The sequence below is a fragment of the Pleurodeles waltl genome, chromosome 7 (assembly GCF_031143425.1).
Source record: "Pleurodeles waltl isolate 20211129_DDA chromosome 7, aPleWal1.hap1.20221129, whole genome shotgun sequence".
Lineage (NCBI taxonomy): Eukaryota > Metazoa > Chordata > Amphibia > Caudata > Salamandridae > Pleurodeles > Pleurodeles waltl.
Genome location: NC_090446.1, coordinates 670,201,397 through 670,217,860, shown reverse-complemented (window position 1 = coordinate 670,217,860; position 16,464 = coordinate 670,201,397). Strand labels below are relative to the sequence as shown.

Below are 16,464 nucleotides of genomic sequence, written 5' to 3'. Positions count from 1 at the left end.
GGAGTTTATCATAGCTATCTATGTTTGACCGTAAGCCAACTCTAATAATAGGCTTCAAACTTTTAAAAATAACAACTTTTATTGATGATAAACTTGAAACAAGCAGGTGAAAAACAACTCCTTTTTCCATACCTGTAATCGTGCACTATCTGCCTTGCGTGCTCAAGGCGTTCGTTGGACAACAGAATATTTCGGGGGTCAGTTACAGTGAAGAAATGCTTGGCTCGTCCTACAAACGTGCCCTGATCCCACCGTGGCTCTTTGATGTTGATGTTTAATGGGATTTCCACCGACATTTTCAGAAGCTGTAAATAAAAATACAGAGTTTTAAAGATTGAATTTACTAAACAGGTAGAGTATTACGTTAGAGAGAAGCACAGTATACGGGCTTAACTTTATTATACGCCTTGTACTGTAATAGTGCATATAAAGCCTTCAAAGAGGTTGGTAAATAGGACAAGAATTTCCCTAAAGTTCCACACAGAGGCAAACACGCGAAAGGTGCATAGAATCAAACATTCAGGTCTGGATGCACACTGCACAATTTAAGTCCAGTGAAAATAAAACCATGGTCAGGAGCTTCACATATAGCTGGCTGCCAACGTGACAAAATCCCCATCCATGCATCATTTCATAGACACGTCAGAGGGAGGCTCCTTTGTAAAGCTTGTCATTCCCCGTGGGGTTTTTTAATGTTACAACAATGTTAAACTGGAGGGCATATGAAGCTGATTTCTTGCTAGGTCCCACTTCAGTCAAGCCACTTTCGATGGAAAATGCAGAAGCAGAATCAACACTAGCATTTCAGGGAATCTTACATTTTCAAAAAACGCCAGATGCACACCAATTCAAGAAAGGTATGGCCTACACACTCATTACCTCCAAACATATATATTTTCATTCATGCGCTGTTTTAACAAAATGTGTACAAAAAGGGTTAACCCGCCCCAGCCCTTACAGCAATCGACCTACAGATTTATTAACGCAATATAAATTCAAGAATTACCGTTAAAGAAGGCGTTCATTTAATATTAACTCCACAGGGACGATATTTCGGGGGTGGCTATAATGGTCTTTATATGCAGATCAATATTTCGAATACGATATTGTGGCACACCACCTAAATCACACGCTCTTGTGACCAATCATCAAAGGGAGATTCATGATGCCGGTGGGGAGGGGGTGTGTGTAGGTGGGGGTGGGATCGGGCCCTGGAAGAGCGAGAGAAATGCCTGACCTCTGTGCTGGCGGAAAAGCATTTCTGCCGTGTCAGCAGCACGAGATGACTGATTACTGCCGTGGACCTTGTTCAGGCCTTGTTTCAACAAATGAGATTTTCTGACTCTAAGCCCGGGAGTGTTGGTGTCAGTTCTGTGCCATTAACCACGGGCACGACAGGTCAATACATCTCCCTCTTTATCATTTGTGGTCTCCTTTAACTAGGATACTGCTGTAAAGCTGCCGGCCTACACGCCTGTATCTACCACCATGAAGAGTAACATCATTGGGTTCTGCAAATATCCAAAATGCACAAGGCTATGTGAGCAAATAATAATTCCTCTCCTTCCTGCGGCGGGGTTCGCTGAAAATATTACTATACCCCTAACTATTTCAAACTAAGTTGCACAAATAAGAACTACCAGTTCAATCCTGCACTGACGCCAAGAGGGAGGTTTTACACAGCAATAACCGATTTGTATACAGAGGGCAGTGCTTAATTTGTAAATATAAAGTGCCGGTGCCCAAAGCCCTCCTCTTAAACACGCGGCTGCTGCAATTAAATGTGTGAACACTGAATACTGAGGCAGTGTAATCCTGAAGCCATCTCTGACCTCTTCAATCCATATAAAGCCACTTCCTGCCTCTTCAGCTCACTCTAGCAGCTTTCTACTTTCGCCCTTTGTGACGCTTTTTCGTTTTTCTCTTCCTCCGTCTTTCCCATGTGTGTCTTTTGCTCGCAGCAAATTCTTGAGGCAAAAGAATAAGCCCCGGCCGTCAAAAATAAGTGCCGGTGCTCAGCACCGGAAACAAGAACAAATTAAGCACTGGCAGAGGGTGATTTTACTCATGTGTAGGTTAACAACTCTGATACGGTATTCTGTAACAAATGCCTCTTCCAAAGAGAAACACTTATTGCACTCTTACAACATAGTGGGCAGAGAACTGTACGTGATTTGCTTTTTCCGTCAGCCCGTATCCTGTCTCTAAGCACTGGCACTTGGAAAAGATGCATAGAGTCACATCAAACAATGTGTTCAAAATTGGAATGCAGGGACTAAAAGTCAAATCTCTTCGGTCCATAGCCAACATTTGCATAAGGAAGGGTGGCCCTCGGTAACAGAGGGACCGCTAAGCTTAAAAAAGCCCTTTTTGTTGAAGGGGTGGTGTGGGACTGGCGTCTTTTGTTTAAGCCAATGACCTATTGAATTTAGGGTGTTACTAAGAACGTGAGATGTTGCCAGATTCGAGATGAATATTAAGTCAGCGATACTCACAGATTTTCGTCAAGAGGGTAATTCCACCAGTTGGAAACTTCCCAAGATCACCCAATGATGCCAAGTAGGCAATCATCGAGATGGTCATTTCTTGTAGGAAAACCAAAATGCAAACCCAGATTCTTGGTTCCACTGTTAACTGTTTAACAAACAGACTGGATATTTCATTTATCACTGTCAAGGTCCAGCGATATTATCAGGGAGGGAACGGTGGTGCAATGCAGTTCATTCCTGAAGAAACTCAGATATTCATCTGTGAGCTTCCATAACGAACTGGTCTCGGGAGCGCATACTATTTACGAGTTGGTTGATCCGGGAGGGTTCCGTTCATCCTTAATTTGGCTGCAACAACTCTCCTACACTGGACTCCCACCCCATGAGCCTGCAAAAAAATAGTCCACATCAAATCTCCTAATCATTAGCAAGCTAGTGGAAGCTACTGTCTGTAACAAGACATAAGAACATTCTGAGAACTATCCAATGCTCAACCATTGTCAATCTGGCTTTAGTTCTTGTCACTGGACTGAAGTAAAGTTACTTGCGTCTTTAATTCAACTTCTCTGTCATAGACTTCATATACAGATGATTACTTCCCTCTACGTGGAGGGTCCTTGAACAGTATTTTACAATATAGTGTTAAACATAAATATTTTCTGTCCTTTTTTATTGCAGTGCCACATTTGTGCCATATTTTTGCCTGGCACTGGAACATAAGCTGCCGAGAGTAGCCCTGCCCACTTTTTCAACAGGCCCTGTTTGCCAGGCTGCAGACAATCCCACAGTGCCCCCTAGTCTCAATAATCAAAATGGAGAAACCTTTTCTCTCTTGTGCAAAAGCCTGTGACACCACCAAGAGTTGAGGCCAGGGTGTAATAAACAGTCCTCTCCTCTGTGCTCACTCAGAACCTATTCTGGTGGTAGCTTTCCTCCCAATGGGTTTGGTGTCAGCCTTTCTGTGTGGACAAAGACAGGCCTTTCCAGTTGTCACCAACATTTGTGACCGGGCAGGCCACCTTAACGTTAATGAAGTTCCTGGGTCCATCTAATTTGCCTTTCTGCAAGGGATAGAAAACACCTCCCCACACACAGGTATTTGTCTCTGCTCTGGGAGCTGTTTGTTCTTTGCCTGAATGAAGACTGTGTAGTGCCTGGAAGCCTAATACAAATTAGCCTCCTGCAGCTTCAGGCAGGGTAAATAACTTTCTAAAAGTTACATTTCCAATATATTTAATAGGAATCCAACTTTACCATTAAACTAGATTTTTGTTAAATAAAAAAATTAGTCTTTGAATGGAGACTGTGGCTAGTATAGATCAACAGTCATATAATAAAGTATATAACCTATACTTTGAGTTCCCACACGCCTGTTTCAGCCTCACCAGTGACAATGCCATTTTGGGCCTAGTTATTGTGGAATCATGTCCTCTCTTATGTAAGACATGTTCCACTCTTAAATATTATGCACCAGACATTGTGGGCAACAAGGTGTGCTTCGGTGTGATTTAGTTCATATTTAAAATCAGGTTTTTCTACTGGTCAAAAGGATGCTTCCGACAGGTCAGCACAGCAAAGTTCACGCTCCACATGTTATCCCAAACCCATGTTTTCCTTTTCACACAAGTTGATGGCAAAATAAGTGCCTCAGTCCTCCTGTGACGTTCACGTTTCTATGCACTAGATATATTTCTGAACCATATGCTGTGACCTTATAAGAAAGTTGAGTAATCCAATTAGGTATTAACCAGTTTGACCAAAATTTAGGAGTCGCAGGATTCACTTGAAAAATCGAGCCTTTTGGGAGCTCACTAAGGAGATACGCTTTTGCCTTGATTTTTTGCCACATCCACGTGACTATCTCGTCATCTATACTTGACTACTCCTAGCCTTGCAGTTTTACTTTAAACAGATCTTTAAAATCGTTCCTCATGTAGGAATCCCTCCCTTCCTTTGGGGATGAATCTACTTCTGTCCCATTTGAGGGGACCATATTTGATTGAAGCGTGAACCCAAACATCTGCAAATATCTTGGTAGTTGGCTTTTTTTAGAAGAATAACATCAGATAGAAGGCAGTAAGATTCGGCTTTGTTCGCACACCTTGTACACTCATCCATCCTTCCTACTAAAGGTCATTGCAGAAGTATGTTGTAGGAGGCTGGACTGGCTTGTAGTGAGTACCAAGGGGTACTTGCACCTTGCACCAGGCCCAGTTATCCCTTATTAGTGTATAGGGTGTCTAGCAGCTTAGGCTGATAGATAATGGTAGCTTAGCAGAGCAGCTTAGGCTGAACTAGGAGACGTGTGAAGCTACTACAGTACCACCTAGTGTCATATGCACAATATCATAAGAAAACACAATACACAGTTATACTAAAAATAAAGGTACTTTATTTTTATGACAATATGCCAAAGTATCTTAGAGTGTACCCTCAGTGAGAGGATAGGAAATATACACAAGATATATATACACAATAGCAAAAATATGCAGTATAGTCTTAGAAAACAGTGCAAACAATGTATAATTACAATAGGATGCAATGGGGAAACATAGGGATAGGGGCAACACAAACCATATACTCCAAAAGTGGAATGCGAACCACGAATGGACCCCAAACCTATGTGACCTTGTAGAGGGTCGCTGGGACTATTAGAAAATAGTGAGAGTTAGAAAAATAACCCTCCCCAAGACCCTGAAAAGTGAGTGCAAAGTGCACCAAAGTTCCCCTAAGGACAAAAGAGTCGTGTTAGAGGAATAATGCAGGAAAGACACAAACCAGCAATGCAACAACTGTGGATTTCCAATCTAGGGTACCTGTGGAAAAAGGGGACCAAGTCCAAAAGTCACAAGCAAGTCGGAGATGGGCAGATGCCCAGGAAATGCCAGCTGCGGGTGCAAAGAAGCTTCGACTGGACAGAAGAAGCTGAGGTTTCTGCAGGAACGAAAAGGGCTAGAGACTTCCCCTTTGGTGGACGGATCCCTCTCGCCTTGGAGAGTCGTGCAGAAGTGTTTTCCCGCCGGAAGGGCGCCAACAAGCCTTGCTACACGCAAATCGTGCGTTTGGCGTCTTTGGACGCTGCTGGGGCCCAGGAGGGACCAGGAGGTCGCAAATTGGACCTGCAGAGAGAGGGGACGTCGAGCAAGACAAAGAGCCCTCACTGAAGCAGGTAGCACCCGGAGAAGTGCCAGAAATAGGCACTACGAGGATGCGTGAAACGGTGCTCGCCGAGGTTGCACAAAGGAGTCCCACGTCGCCGGAGACCAACTTAGAAAGTCGTGCAATGCAGGTTAGAGTGCCGTGGACCCAGGCTTGGCTGTGCACGAAGGATTTCCGCCGGAAGTGCACAGGGGCCGGAGTAGCTGCAAAGTCGCGGTTCCCAGCAATGCAGCCCAGCGAGGTGAGGCAAGGACTTACCTCCACCAAACTTGGGCTGAAGAGTCACTGGACTGTGGGGGTCACTTGGACAGCGTCGCTGGATTCGAGGGACCTCGCTCGTCGTGCTGAGAGGAGACCCAAGGGACCGGTGATGCAGCTTTTTGGTGCCTGCGGTTGCAGGGGGAAGATTCCGTCGACCCACGGGAGATTTCTTCGGAGCTTCTGGTGCAGAGAGGAGGCAGGCTACCCCCACAGCATGCACAAGCAGGAAAACAGTCGAGAAGGCGGCAGGATCAGCGTCACAGAGTTGCAGTAGTCGTCTTTGCTACTATGTTGCAGGTTTGCAGGCTTCCAGCGCGGTCAGCGGTCGTTTCCTTATCAGAAGGTGAAGAGAGAGATGCAGAGGAACTCGGCTGAGCTCATGCATTCGTTATCTAAAGTTTCCCCAGAGACAGAGACCCTAAATAGCCAGAAAAGAGGGTTTGGCTACCTAGGAGAGAGGAAAGGCTACTAACACCTGAAGGAGCCTATCAGCAGGAGTCTCTGACGTCACCTGGTGGCACTGGCCACTCAGAGCAGTCCAGTGTGCCAGCAGCACCTCTGTTTCCAAGATGGCAGAGGTCTGGAGCACACTGGAGGAGCTCTGGACACCTCCCAGGGGAGGTGCAGGTCAGGGGAGTGGTCACTCCCCTTTCCTTTGTCCAGTTTCGCGCCAGAGCAGGGGCTAAGGGGTCCCTGAACCGGTGTAGACTGGCTTATGCAGAATTGGGCACATCTGTGCCCAACAAAGCATTTCCAGAGGCTGGGGGAGGCTACTCTTCCCCTGCCTTCACACCATTTTCCAAAGGGAGAGGGTGTCACACCCTCTCTCAGAGGAAGTTCTTTGTTCTGCCATCCTGGGCCAGGCCTGGCTGGACCCCAGGAGGGCAGATGCCTGTCTGAGGGGTTGGCAGCAGCAGCAGTTGCAGTGAAACCCCAGGAAGGGCAGTTTGGCAGTACCAGGGTCTGTGCTACAGACCACTGGGATCATGGAATTGTGCCAACTATGCCAGGATGGTATAGAGGGGGCAATTCCATGATCATAGACATGTTACATGGCCATATTCGGAGTTACCATGGTGAAGCTACATATAGGTAGTGACCTATATGTAGTGCACGCGTGTAATGGTGTCCCCGCACTCACAAAGTTCAGGGAATTGGCTCTGAACAATGTGGGGGCACCTTGGCTAGTGCCAGGGTGCCCTCACACTAAGTAACTTTGCACCTAACCTTTACCAGGTAAAGGTTAGACATACAGGTGACTTATAAGTTACTTAAGTGCAGTGTAAAATGGCTGTGAAATAACGTGGACGTTATTTCACTCAGGCTGCAGTGGCAGGCCTGTGTAAGAATTGTCAGAGCTCCCTATGGGTGGCAAAAGAAATGCTGCAGGCCATAGGGATCTCCTGGAACCCCAATACCCTGGGTACCTCAGTACCATATACTAGGGAATTATAAGGGTGTTCCAGTAAGCCAATGTAAATTGGTAAAATTGGTCACTAGCCTGTTAGTGACAATTTGAAAGTAATGAGAGAGCATAACCACTGAGGTTCTGGTTAGCAGAGCCTCAGTGAGACAGTTAGGCACCACACAGGGAACATATACATGCACACCTATGAGCACTGGGGCCCTGTGTGACAGGGTCCCAGTGACACATACATATAGGCCACAAACCTATGAGCACTGGGGTCCTGACTAGCAGGATCCCAGTGACACATAACAACCATACTGAAAACATAGTGTTTTCACTATGAGCACTGAGGCCTGACCATCAGGATCCCAGTGAGACAGTGAAAACAGTGACAAACACCCTGACATACACTCACAAACAGGCCAAAAGTGGGGGTAACAAGGCTAGAAAGAGGCTACCTTCTCACACAACCCCCCCCCAAACGAAGGACAATAAGGCTAACCTTGGCCAGTTGAGACTTTATTGTCTAAGTGGTGATAAGTAGAGAGTAGCTCTGCAATAGACTGGTTACTCCCTTTATCATCCACTATATGGTTACTTCCCTGTGGGGATGTAAACCACCCTGTTTGAAGTTTTTTAGCTAAGCAACAATGTGAAGATGTATTTTCAGAGTTTCTATCAGTAAGTTTTAGTTTAGAGCAGTGGGAATTGTCCACTGAACCTATTTGTAGTGATGGAAATGCCAGACAGGGATGCTGTCTCAGAAAAGCCATAGCTGGGCAAAAACTTTGTCCATATGGCTGGAAGAGAGAACAGGGATGCTGTTTCTCTTGGGATGGAGCAGGGCAGGGATGCTGTCCTATCAGCTCCACACTAGGGCAGGGATGCTGTCCTAAGTGTTGTGAGGCAGTGCAGAGTTTCTGCACTAAAGTTTCTCTGGGAGGGTTGGAGGGATGCTCCATGTTAACTAAAATGGTGCTGTTTTTCTCACCAATGTTAGTTATCCCACAGAGAGGTACTTCCACCTCAGGGAGTCCAGCTTTTCCAGCTGATGATTCCCTTGGAAGAAGTGCCACCCCAGGAGAGGTTTCTCCCACCACAGGAATAGTATCCTGAATGGTAGGGTGGTTAGGGGATACTGTGATACCCTTTTTACCTGTTGATGGAGAGGGATCCTGAGTTTTCAGGCCTTCTCTCCTTTGCTTTTTCATTTCACTTGAAATGAGAGGGAACAATTCCTCAGGGATGCCCAGCATGGCTGCATGGGCATAAAACTCTACATCAGCCCAACCTGAGGCCTCTAGGTCATTACCTAAGAGACAGTCTACAGGTAAGCTAGGTGATACCACCACCTGCTTAGGGCCAGTAACTCCACCCCAACTAAACTGAATTATAGCTAAGGGAAGAAACTTAGTGGAGTTATGGACATCAATAATCTTATACTGTTGTCCAATGATGTGTTGTTCAGGAGGCACTAGGTTTTCAGTCACCAAAGTGAAACTGGCACCTGTGTCCCTGTAGGCCAAGGCCTCAACACCATTTATTGAAACTGTCTGCCTGTACTTATCCATTGTAAGGGGACAAGCAGCCAGTGTGGCAAGGCCAATGCCACTAGGTGTGACAGAAACTGTCTTGGGACTGATTACATCAGTTTCCACTATGGACCCATAAGTGAACCCAACTACACCCTTTGCTTGACTGTTGCCAGCAGTCCCACCACTAGTACCACTACTGCTAGGGGCACTAGAGCTTGATGTATTAGTGGTGGTAGGCTCAGGGGGTTTACCTGGACAGGACTTATCCCCTGGCCTATGGCCTCTGTTTTTACACACAAAGCACCAAGGCTTTTTAATGTGTGCAGGTTGGGAAGAAGAGGAAGAATTTGTTTTAGCCCCACCCTCTGAAGAGTGTTTAAGATTTGAAGTGGGATCTTTGGTTTTACCCTTATCCCCATGCTTATCTTGAGATTTTTCACCATCTTTCTTCTTATTGCCATCTTTGTCAGCCCCTGTATGAACTTTTCTGTTCACCCTTGTTCTGACCCATTTGTCTACCTTCTTTCCCAATTCTTGGGGAGAGGTCAGATCAGAGTCTACCAGGTACTGGTGCAACAAATCAGACACACAATTATTAAGTATATGCTCTCTCAGGATTGTGTTATACAGGCTTTCATAATCAGTAACTTTACTGCCATGTAACCACCCCTCCAAGGCCTTCACTGCCTGGTCAATGAAATCAACCCAGTCTTGTGAAGACTCCTTTTTGGTCTCTCTGAACTTTATCCTGTACTGTTCAGTGGTTAAGCCATAACCATCCAGGAGTGCATTCTTAAGAACTTGGAAATTATTAGCATCATTTTCTTTTACAGTAAGGAGCCTATCCCTACCTTTTCCAGTAAATGATAGCCATAGGATAGCAGCCCACTGCTTTTGAGGGACATCCTGTACAGCACAGGCCCTCTCAAGTGCAGCAAACCACTTGTTAATGTCATCCCCCTCCTTATAAGGGGGAACTATCTTGTGCAGATTCCTGGAATCATGCTCTTTTGCAGGATGACTATGGGGAATACTGCTGCTGCCACCATGGGTATCTAAACCCATCTTCTGTCTTTCCCTCTCTATTTCTAAAGACTGTCTATCCAAATCCAGCTGTTGCTTCTTGAGCTTCAGTCTGGTTTGCTCCACTCTCAATCTATTGAGCTCCCTTTCTAACAATCTGTCATCAGGGTGGGTGGGAGGGGCATTTCTAGATACAGAGGTATGATGGGAATGAACAGATGGAGACCTGTCCCTTACAGAGGGCACCCTAACAGCTTGGCTACCAGCATAATGTGAGAGCACACCATTAGTATGGTGTGATTCAACCTCTGTACCAACTATGCTAGACTGTCTAGTAATGGGCAGGCTGAGAAGTTTCTTTCCTGAACCTTTTCCTGGGGGAGTCCCTGGATCAGATTGAGAACCATTAGCTACTTTTTCTACAGATTGGGCACTTATGGCCTTATCCTGTACTCTAAGCATATTAATTAACAGTTCTAAGGAAGGATTCTTCCCTACACTCAAACCTCTCTCTATGCAGAGACTCCTTGCTCCTTTCCAGCTAAGGTGATCATATGCAAGTTTGGACAGTTCAACATTTTGGCCTGTGCCAGACATTTTTAGAGAGAGTTGAAGTGATAGAAAAAGAGAAAAACGTTTTCAGAACTTTTTGGAAAGACAGAAAAAAACTTTTTAAACTTTTAAGAACTTTTTGAAAGTTTAGAAGTACTTTTCAGCACTTAGAAAAGAGTGAAAAGAGGAAATGCAAATTTTTTTGGCTATGTGTATATACACTGACCTTGTTTTGTATATTTTTCTCTTATGAAAAGTACAATGACAAGAGTGGTAAGTAGTCTCAAGCACTTATCCCACCACTGCACAACCAATGTAGGAGGCTGGACTGGCTTGTAGTGAGTACCAAGGGGTACTTGCACCTTGCACCAGGCCCAGTTATCCCTTATTAGTGTATAGGGTGTCTAGCAGCTTAGGCTGATAGATAATGGTAGCTTAGCAGAGCAGCTTAGGCTGAACTAGGAGACGTGTGAAGCTACTACAGTACCACCTAGTGTCATATGCACAATATCATAAGAAAACACAATACACAGTTATACTAAAAATAAAGGTACTTTATTTTTATGACAATATGCCAAAGTATCTTAGAGTGTACCCTCAGTGAGAGGATAGGAAATATACACAAGATATATATACACAATAGCAAAAATATGCAGTATAGTCTTAGAAAACAGTGCAAACAATGTATAGTTACAATAGGATGCAATGGGGAAACATAGGGATAGGGGCAACACAAACCATATACTCCAAAAGTGGAATGCGAACCACGAATGGACCCCAAACCTATGTGACCTTGTAGAGGGTCGCTGGGACTATTAGAAAATAGTGAGAGTTAGAAAAATAACCCTCCCCAAGACCCTGAAAAGTGAGTGCAAAGTGCACCAAAGTTCCCCTAAGGACAAAAGAGTCGTGTTAGAGGAATAATGCAGGAAAGACACAAACCAGCAATGCAACAACTGTGGATTTCCAATCTAGGGTACCTGTGGAACAAGGGGACCAAGTCCAAAAGTCACAAGCAAGTCGGAGATGGGCAGATGCCCAGGAAATGCCAGCTGCGGGTGCAAAGAAGCTTCGACTGGACAGAAGAAGCTGAGGTTTCTGCAGGAACGAAAAGGGCTAGAGACTTCCCCTTTGGTGGACGGATCCCTCTCGCCTTGGAGAGTCGTGCAGAAGTGTTTTCCCGCCGGAAGGGCGCCAACAAGCCTTGCTACACGCAAATCGTGCGTTTGGCGTCTTTGGACGCTGCTGGGGCCCAGGAGGGACCAGGAGGTCGCAAATTGGACCTGCAGAGAGAGGGGACGTCGAGCAAGACAAAGAGCCCTCACTGAAGCAGGTAGCACCCGGAGAAGTGCCAGAAATAGGCACTACGAGGATGCGTGAAACGGTGCTCGCCGAGGTTGCACAAAGGAGTCCCACGTCGCCGGAGACCAACTTAGAAAGTCGTGCAATGCAGGTTAGAGTGCCGTGGACCCAGGCTTGGCTGTGCACGAAGGATTTCCGCCGGAAGTGCACAGGGGCCGGAGTAGCTGCAAAGTCGCGGTTCCCAGCAATGCAGCCCAGCGAGGTGAGGCAAGGACTTACCTCCACCAAACCTGGGCTGAAGAGTCACTGGACTGTGGGGGTCACTTGGACAGCGTCGCTGGATTCGAGGGACCTCGCTCGGCGTGCTGAGAGGAGACCCAAGGGACCGGTGATGCAGCTTTTTGGTGCCTGCGGTTGCAGGGGGAAGATTCCGTCGACCCACGGGAGATTTCTTCGGAGCTTCTGGTGCAGAGAGGAGGCAGGCTACCCCCACAGCATGCACAAGCAGGAAAACAGTCGAGAAGGCGGCAGGATCAGCGTCACAGAGTTGCAGTAGTCGTCTTTGCTACTATGTTGCAGGTTTGCAGGCTTCCAGCGCGGTCAGCGGTCGTTTTCTTATCAGAAGGTGAAGAGAGAGATGCAGAGGAACTCGGCTGAGCTCATGCATTCGTTATCTAAAGTTTCCCCAGAGACAGAGACCCTAAATAGCCAGAAAAGAGGGTTTGGCTACCTAGGAGAGAGGAAAGGCTACTAACACCTGAAGGAGCCTATCAGCAGGAGTCTCTGATGTCATCTGCTGGCCCTGGCCACTCAGAGCAGTCCAGTGTGCCAGCAGCACCTCTGTTTCCAAGATGGCAGAGGTCTGGAGCACACTGGAGGAGCTCTGGACACCTCCCAGGGGAGGTGCAGGTCAGGGGAGTGGTCACTCCCCTTTCCTTTGTCCAGTTTCGTGCCAGAGCAGGGGCTAAGGGGTCCCTGAACCGTTGTAGACTGGCTTATGCAGAATTGGGCACATCTGTGCCCAACAAAGCATTTCCAGAGGCTGGGGGAGGCTACTCCTCCCCTGCCTTCACACCATTTTCCAAAGGGAGAGGGTGTCACACCCTCTCTCAGAGGAAGTTCTTTGTTCTGCCATCCTGGGCCAGGCCTGGCTGGACCCCAGGAGGGCAGATGCCTGTCTGAGGGGTTGGCAGCAGCAGCAGTTGCAGTGAAACCCCAGGAAGGGCAGTTTGGCAGTACCAGGGTCTGTGCTACAGACCACTGGGATCATGGAATTGTGCCAACTATGCCAGGATGGTATAGAGGGGGCAATTCCATGATCATAGACATGTTACATGGCCATATTCGGAGTTACCATGGTGAAGCTACATATAGGTAGTGACCTATAAGTAGTGCACGCGTGTAATGGTGTCCCCGCACTCACAAAGTTCAGGGAATTGGCTCTGAACAATGTGGGGGCACCTTGGCTAGTGCCAGGGTGCCCTCACACTAAGTAACTTTGCACCTAACCTTTACCAGGTAAAGGTTAGACATACAGGTGACTTATAAGTTACTTAAGTGCAGTGTAAAATGGCTGTGAAATAACGTGGACGTTATTTCACTCAGGCTGCAGTGGCAGGCCTGTGTAAGAATAATCAGAGCTCCCTATGGGTGGCAAAAGAAATGCTGCAGGCCATAGGGATCTCCTGGAACCCCATTACCCTGGGTACCTCAGTACCATATACTAGGGAATTATAAGGGTGTTCCAGTAAGCCAATGTAAATTGGTAAAATTGGTCACTAGCCTGTTAGTGACAATTTGAAAGTAATGAGAGAGCATAACCACTGAGGTTCTGGTTAGCAGAGCCTCAGTGAGACAGTTAGGCACCACACAGGGAACATATACATGCACACCTATGAGCACTGGGGCCCTGTGTGACAGGGTCCCAGTGACACATACATATAGGCCACAAACCTATGAGCACTGGGGTCCTGACTAGCAGGATCCCAGTGACACATAACAACCATACTGAAAACATAGTGTTTTCACTATGAGCACTGAGGCCTGGCCATCAGGATCCCAGTGAGACAGTGAAAACAGTGACAAACACCCTGACATACACTCACAAACAGGCCAAAAGTGGGGGTAACAAGGCTAGAAAGAGGCTACCTTCTCACATATGTTAATCAGTGCCATTTCACCGGCCTCTTTTTCTTCGATTTCAGCATCTCTAGAGCAGTGGTCCCTTTATATCTTCAATGTGGAAAGCGTTCTGAAATATCACTTTTGCAAAACTAAAGATATTTACAAACTGAAACAGGTGTTTGTAAATTATGGCTATTTTGTTTGGGTTTAGTATACTTTAAGCAGCATGGTTAAATAACACAAGTTGTTTTTAGATGGCTAACCAACTCCTTATTGTAGAGCCGGGAGAGCACTCTAGGAGATTTATCAATTAATGCTCCTCTTTGAGAGGTCCCAATAAGAGATGTGCGGAGCAGCCAGTTGGAGATCATTTTACAGCTTTACCAACCATTGTTGTCTTGACTTTGATGCCAGATACATACATTGGTGGGGTCAGAGCTTTCTGTGAAATTTGTTTACATCATGTGTTTTTGTCCATTGTCCTTAGAACACTTTCTGGTGCTGCAGTAGAGCAGAATAAAGAGTGTCCTTGCTGCTTGAGACCTGTAAGTAGACCTGAAGGGCTGGACCTGTTCCCACTTGTACCAAAGATAAAACAGTAGACTATAGCTAACCACCTGTGTGGCTACAGGGACACAGAAAGCTGCAGGAGGCTTTCTCCCTGACCCTGAAGGGCCCAGCTGACCAGTAAAACCTGGACAAAACCCCGCTGTTGGCCTCTGCCTGACACCCACAGAGTCTCTAAATGCCTCTGCTGTAGTCTTGGGGATTCAGGACGTTTTCTCCATTGGTTGTTTGTGCACAAGAAGAAAGTTTGCAAAGTTTGAATGGAGTCAGTTCCATCACGTCGGCATGTTTGTCGGTGCCGCGTGGAAGGTAGGCCCAAGTTGAGCACAGACGCCCCGAAGGGCGCATGGTTGATGCCCGGACCGACGATTTGAAGTGAACACTAAGGTGGAAGAAGCACAAGAAAAAAACAATACCGTCAAAAGAGGGTAAGACAGAGGCAAGATTTTGAACTGGAGCGAGTTGAAAGACAGAGCGAATACACACACATCTCAACCCGGCGGTGGCGAGAAAACAATCTAACAAACAAGTCAACTCCTATTGTACATTATCATTGTGAGGATGAGTCACTCGATCCCATGACTCGGAACACTTCTTCGAAGAAAAACAACTTGCACCACTCCGTGTCCAATACTAGATGGAAGGAGTATGCAGAGCATGTGTATCTACAGTCACAAATGCCATTGAACACAGTGTTCTTTATGAAACCAGAAAATGATAGGACTGGGTCAACAGATGTGTGACAGAGAAAAAGTACTCACTACAACAGCATGACCATGCAATTAAGGAGTAAAGGAATTCATTTATCAAACCAACTCAAGATGAAGTTAGAATGGCTCATGCTTATCACTGGCAAACGTCCCCAGATGACTCTGAAGATCATTGGAATCAAACTTCAGGCCACTCTCAATGGTTCCCTTCCACTCTGACAATATTGATAAATCGGAGAGCAAACTTTCCATTCTCATCTCTACAAGAAATAAAAATATTCTAGAAATGTCTCGGACAATAAAAATCAGAGTGGTTTACCAAACCACTGTGGTTCAACAGTGAATGCAAAACTACACACCGCCTGATCTGGAACTTGTGGACTACTAAAGGTTTTTTATGCATCAAGCAGCACCATAATTTAAAATGCAAAGTAAACTTAAGAAGTCCCAGAAAAGAGGCACTTCTAGCCCTGTCCCAAGCACTCAAAGGTTCATGGTCACTAAAGTTCAAAGCCTACAGACAGTATCATTACACTTCTAAACCAACCACCCCTAGTTCTGTCCGAATTTCATAATGAAATGAGCAACCAATAGAAGCAATGACACGTTTTGCAGCATCTCACAGAGAGAGGCCTGGATAATCTTATGTAAACTCTTTCAAAGAAAACCAATGACAAAACAAAGTATTTCAAAGAGCCCCTCACTGCCCTAATTCTGCATCTGTTGTGCAATCAATCTATTACATCATCCACTGGGTGTTGTGCTGGCCTGCGAATAACATTTGCTGGTGTTGCAGTAAAACTAACACTGCCATTTAGCACTGTCTGTTCTTAAAAACTATCAGAACAAATTTTCTTCTGAATTCGTTATAATCCAAAATTTACCCAATTTCTGAAAGAACTTCCACTTCAAAATCTCAGTACAAATCCACTCATTGTCAGCAGCATAATAAAGCTTCTTGATATGGTTATGACAATAGCTCTTCAAATCTTGTCTATATGCCAACATCATTGCAACAGAAGTAAATTACAAGACAGTGATTTCTTACAATTAACTTTGAAATTCTCGTGGACTTCTCTTGCTGACTACTTGAAAATGTGAATTACACAGACAAAACAGAATATGCTAGCACAAGCTCTAGAAATGTTGAAGTCTTGAAATCAATTGAAGACCAGAGACTGTATTAATTTACTTGTGCTTGCACTAAATCTCCAAGAACCTCTCCTCCAGACATCCAATATACTTACTGAGCCACTTAAACCACATTAAACCCTAACTTGCCCCATCCATGCACTCAATTTGGATAGGTAGTTCCACTTCCAGCATCCCAAGTG

At 45.8% G+C, this 16,464-nt stretch overlaps 1 protein-coding gene across 4 annotated transcripts in view; it reads right to left on the bottom strand.

The window, feature by feature from the left end:
• The window catches only part of LOC138304529 (sideroflexin-1), a 227,778-nt gene that overhangs the window by 122,367 nt on the left and 88,947 nt on the right, over positions 1-16,464 (bottom strand). For all 4 annotated transcript variants that reach the window (XM_069244665.1, XM_069244667.1, XM_069244664.1 and 1 more), the window contains one exon: positions 133-305. In XM_069244665.1, coding sequence (XP_069100766.1) covers positions 133-296 — 164 coding nt within the window. In that variant the 5' untranslated portion in view covers positions 297-305. The remainder of the gene's footprint in view (positions 1-132; positions 306-16,464) is intronic.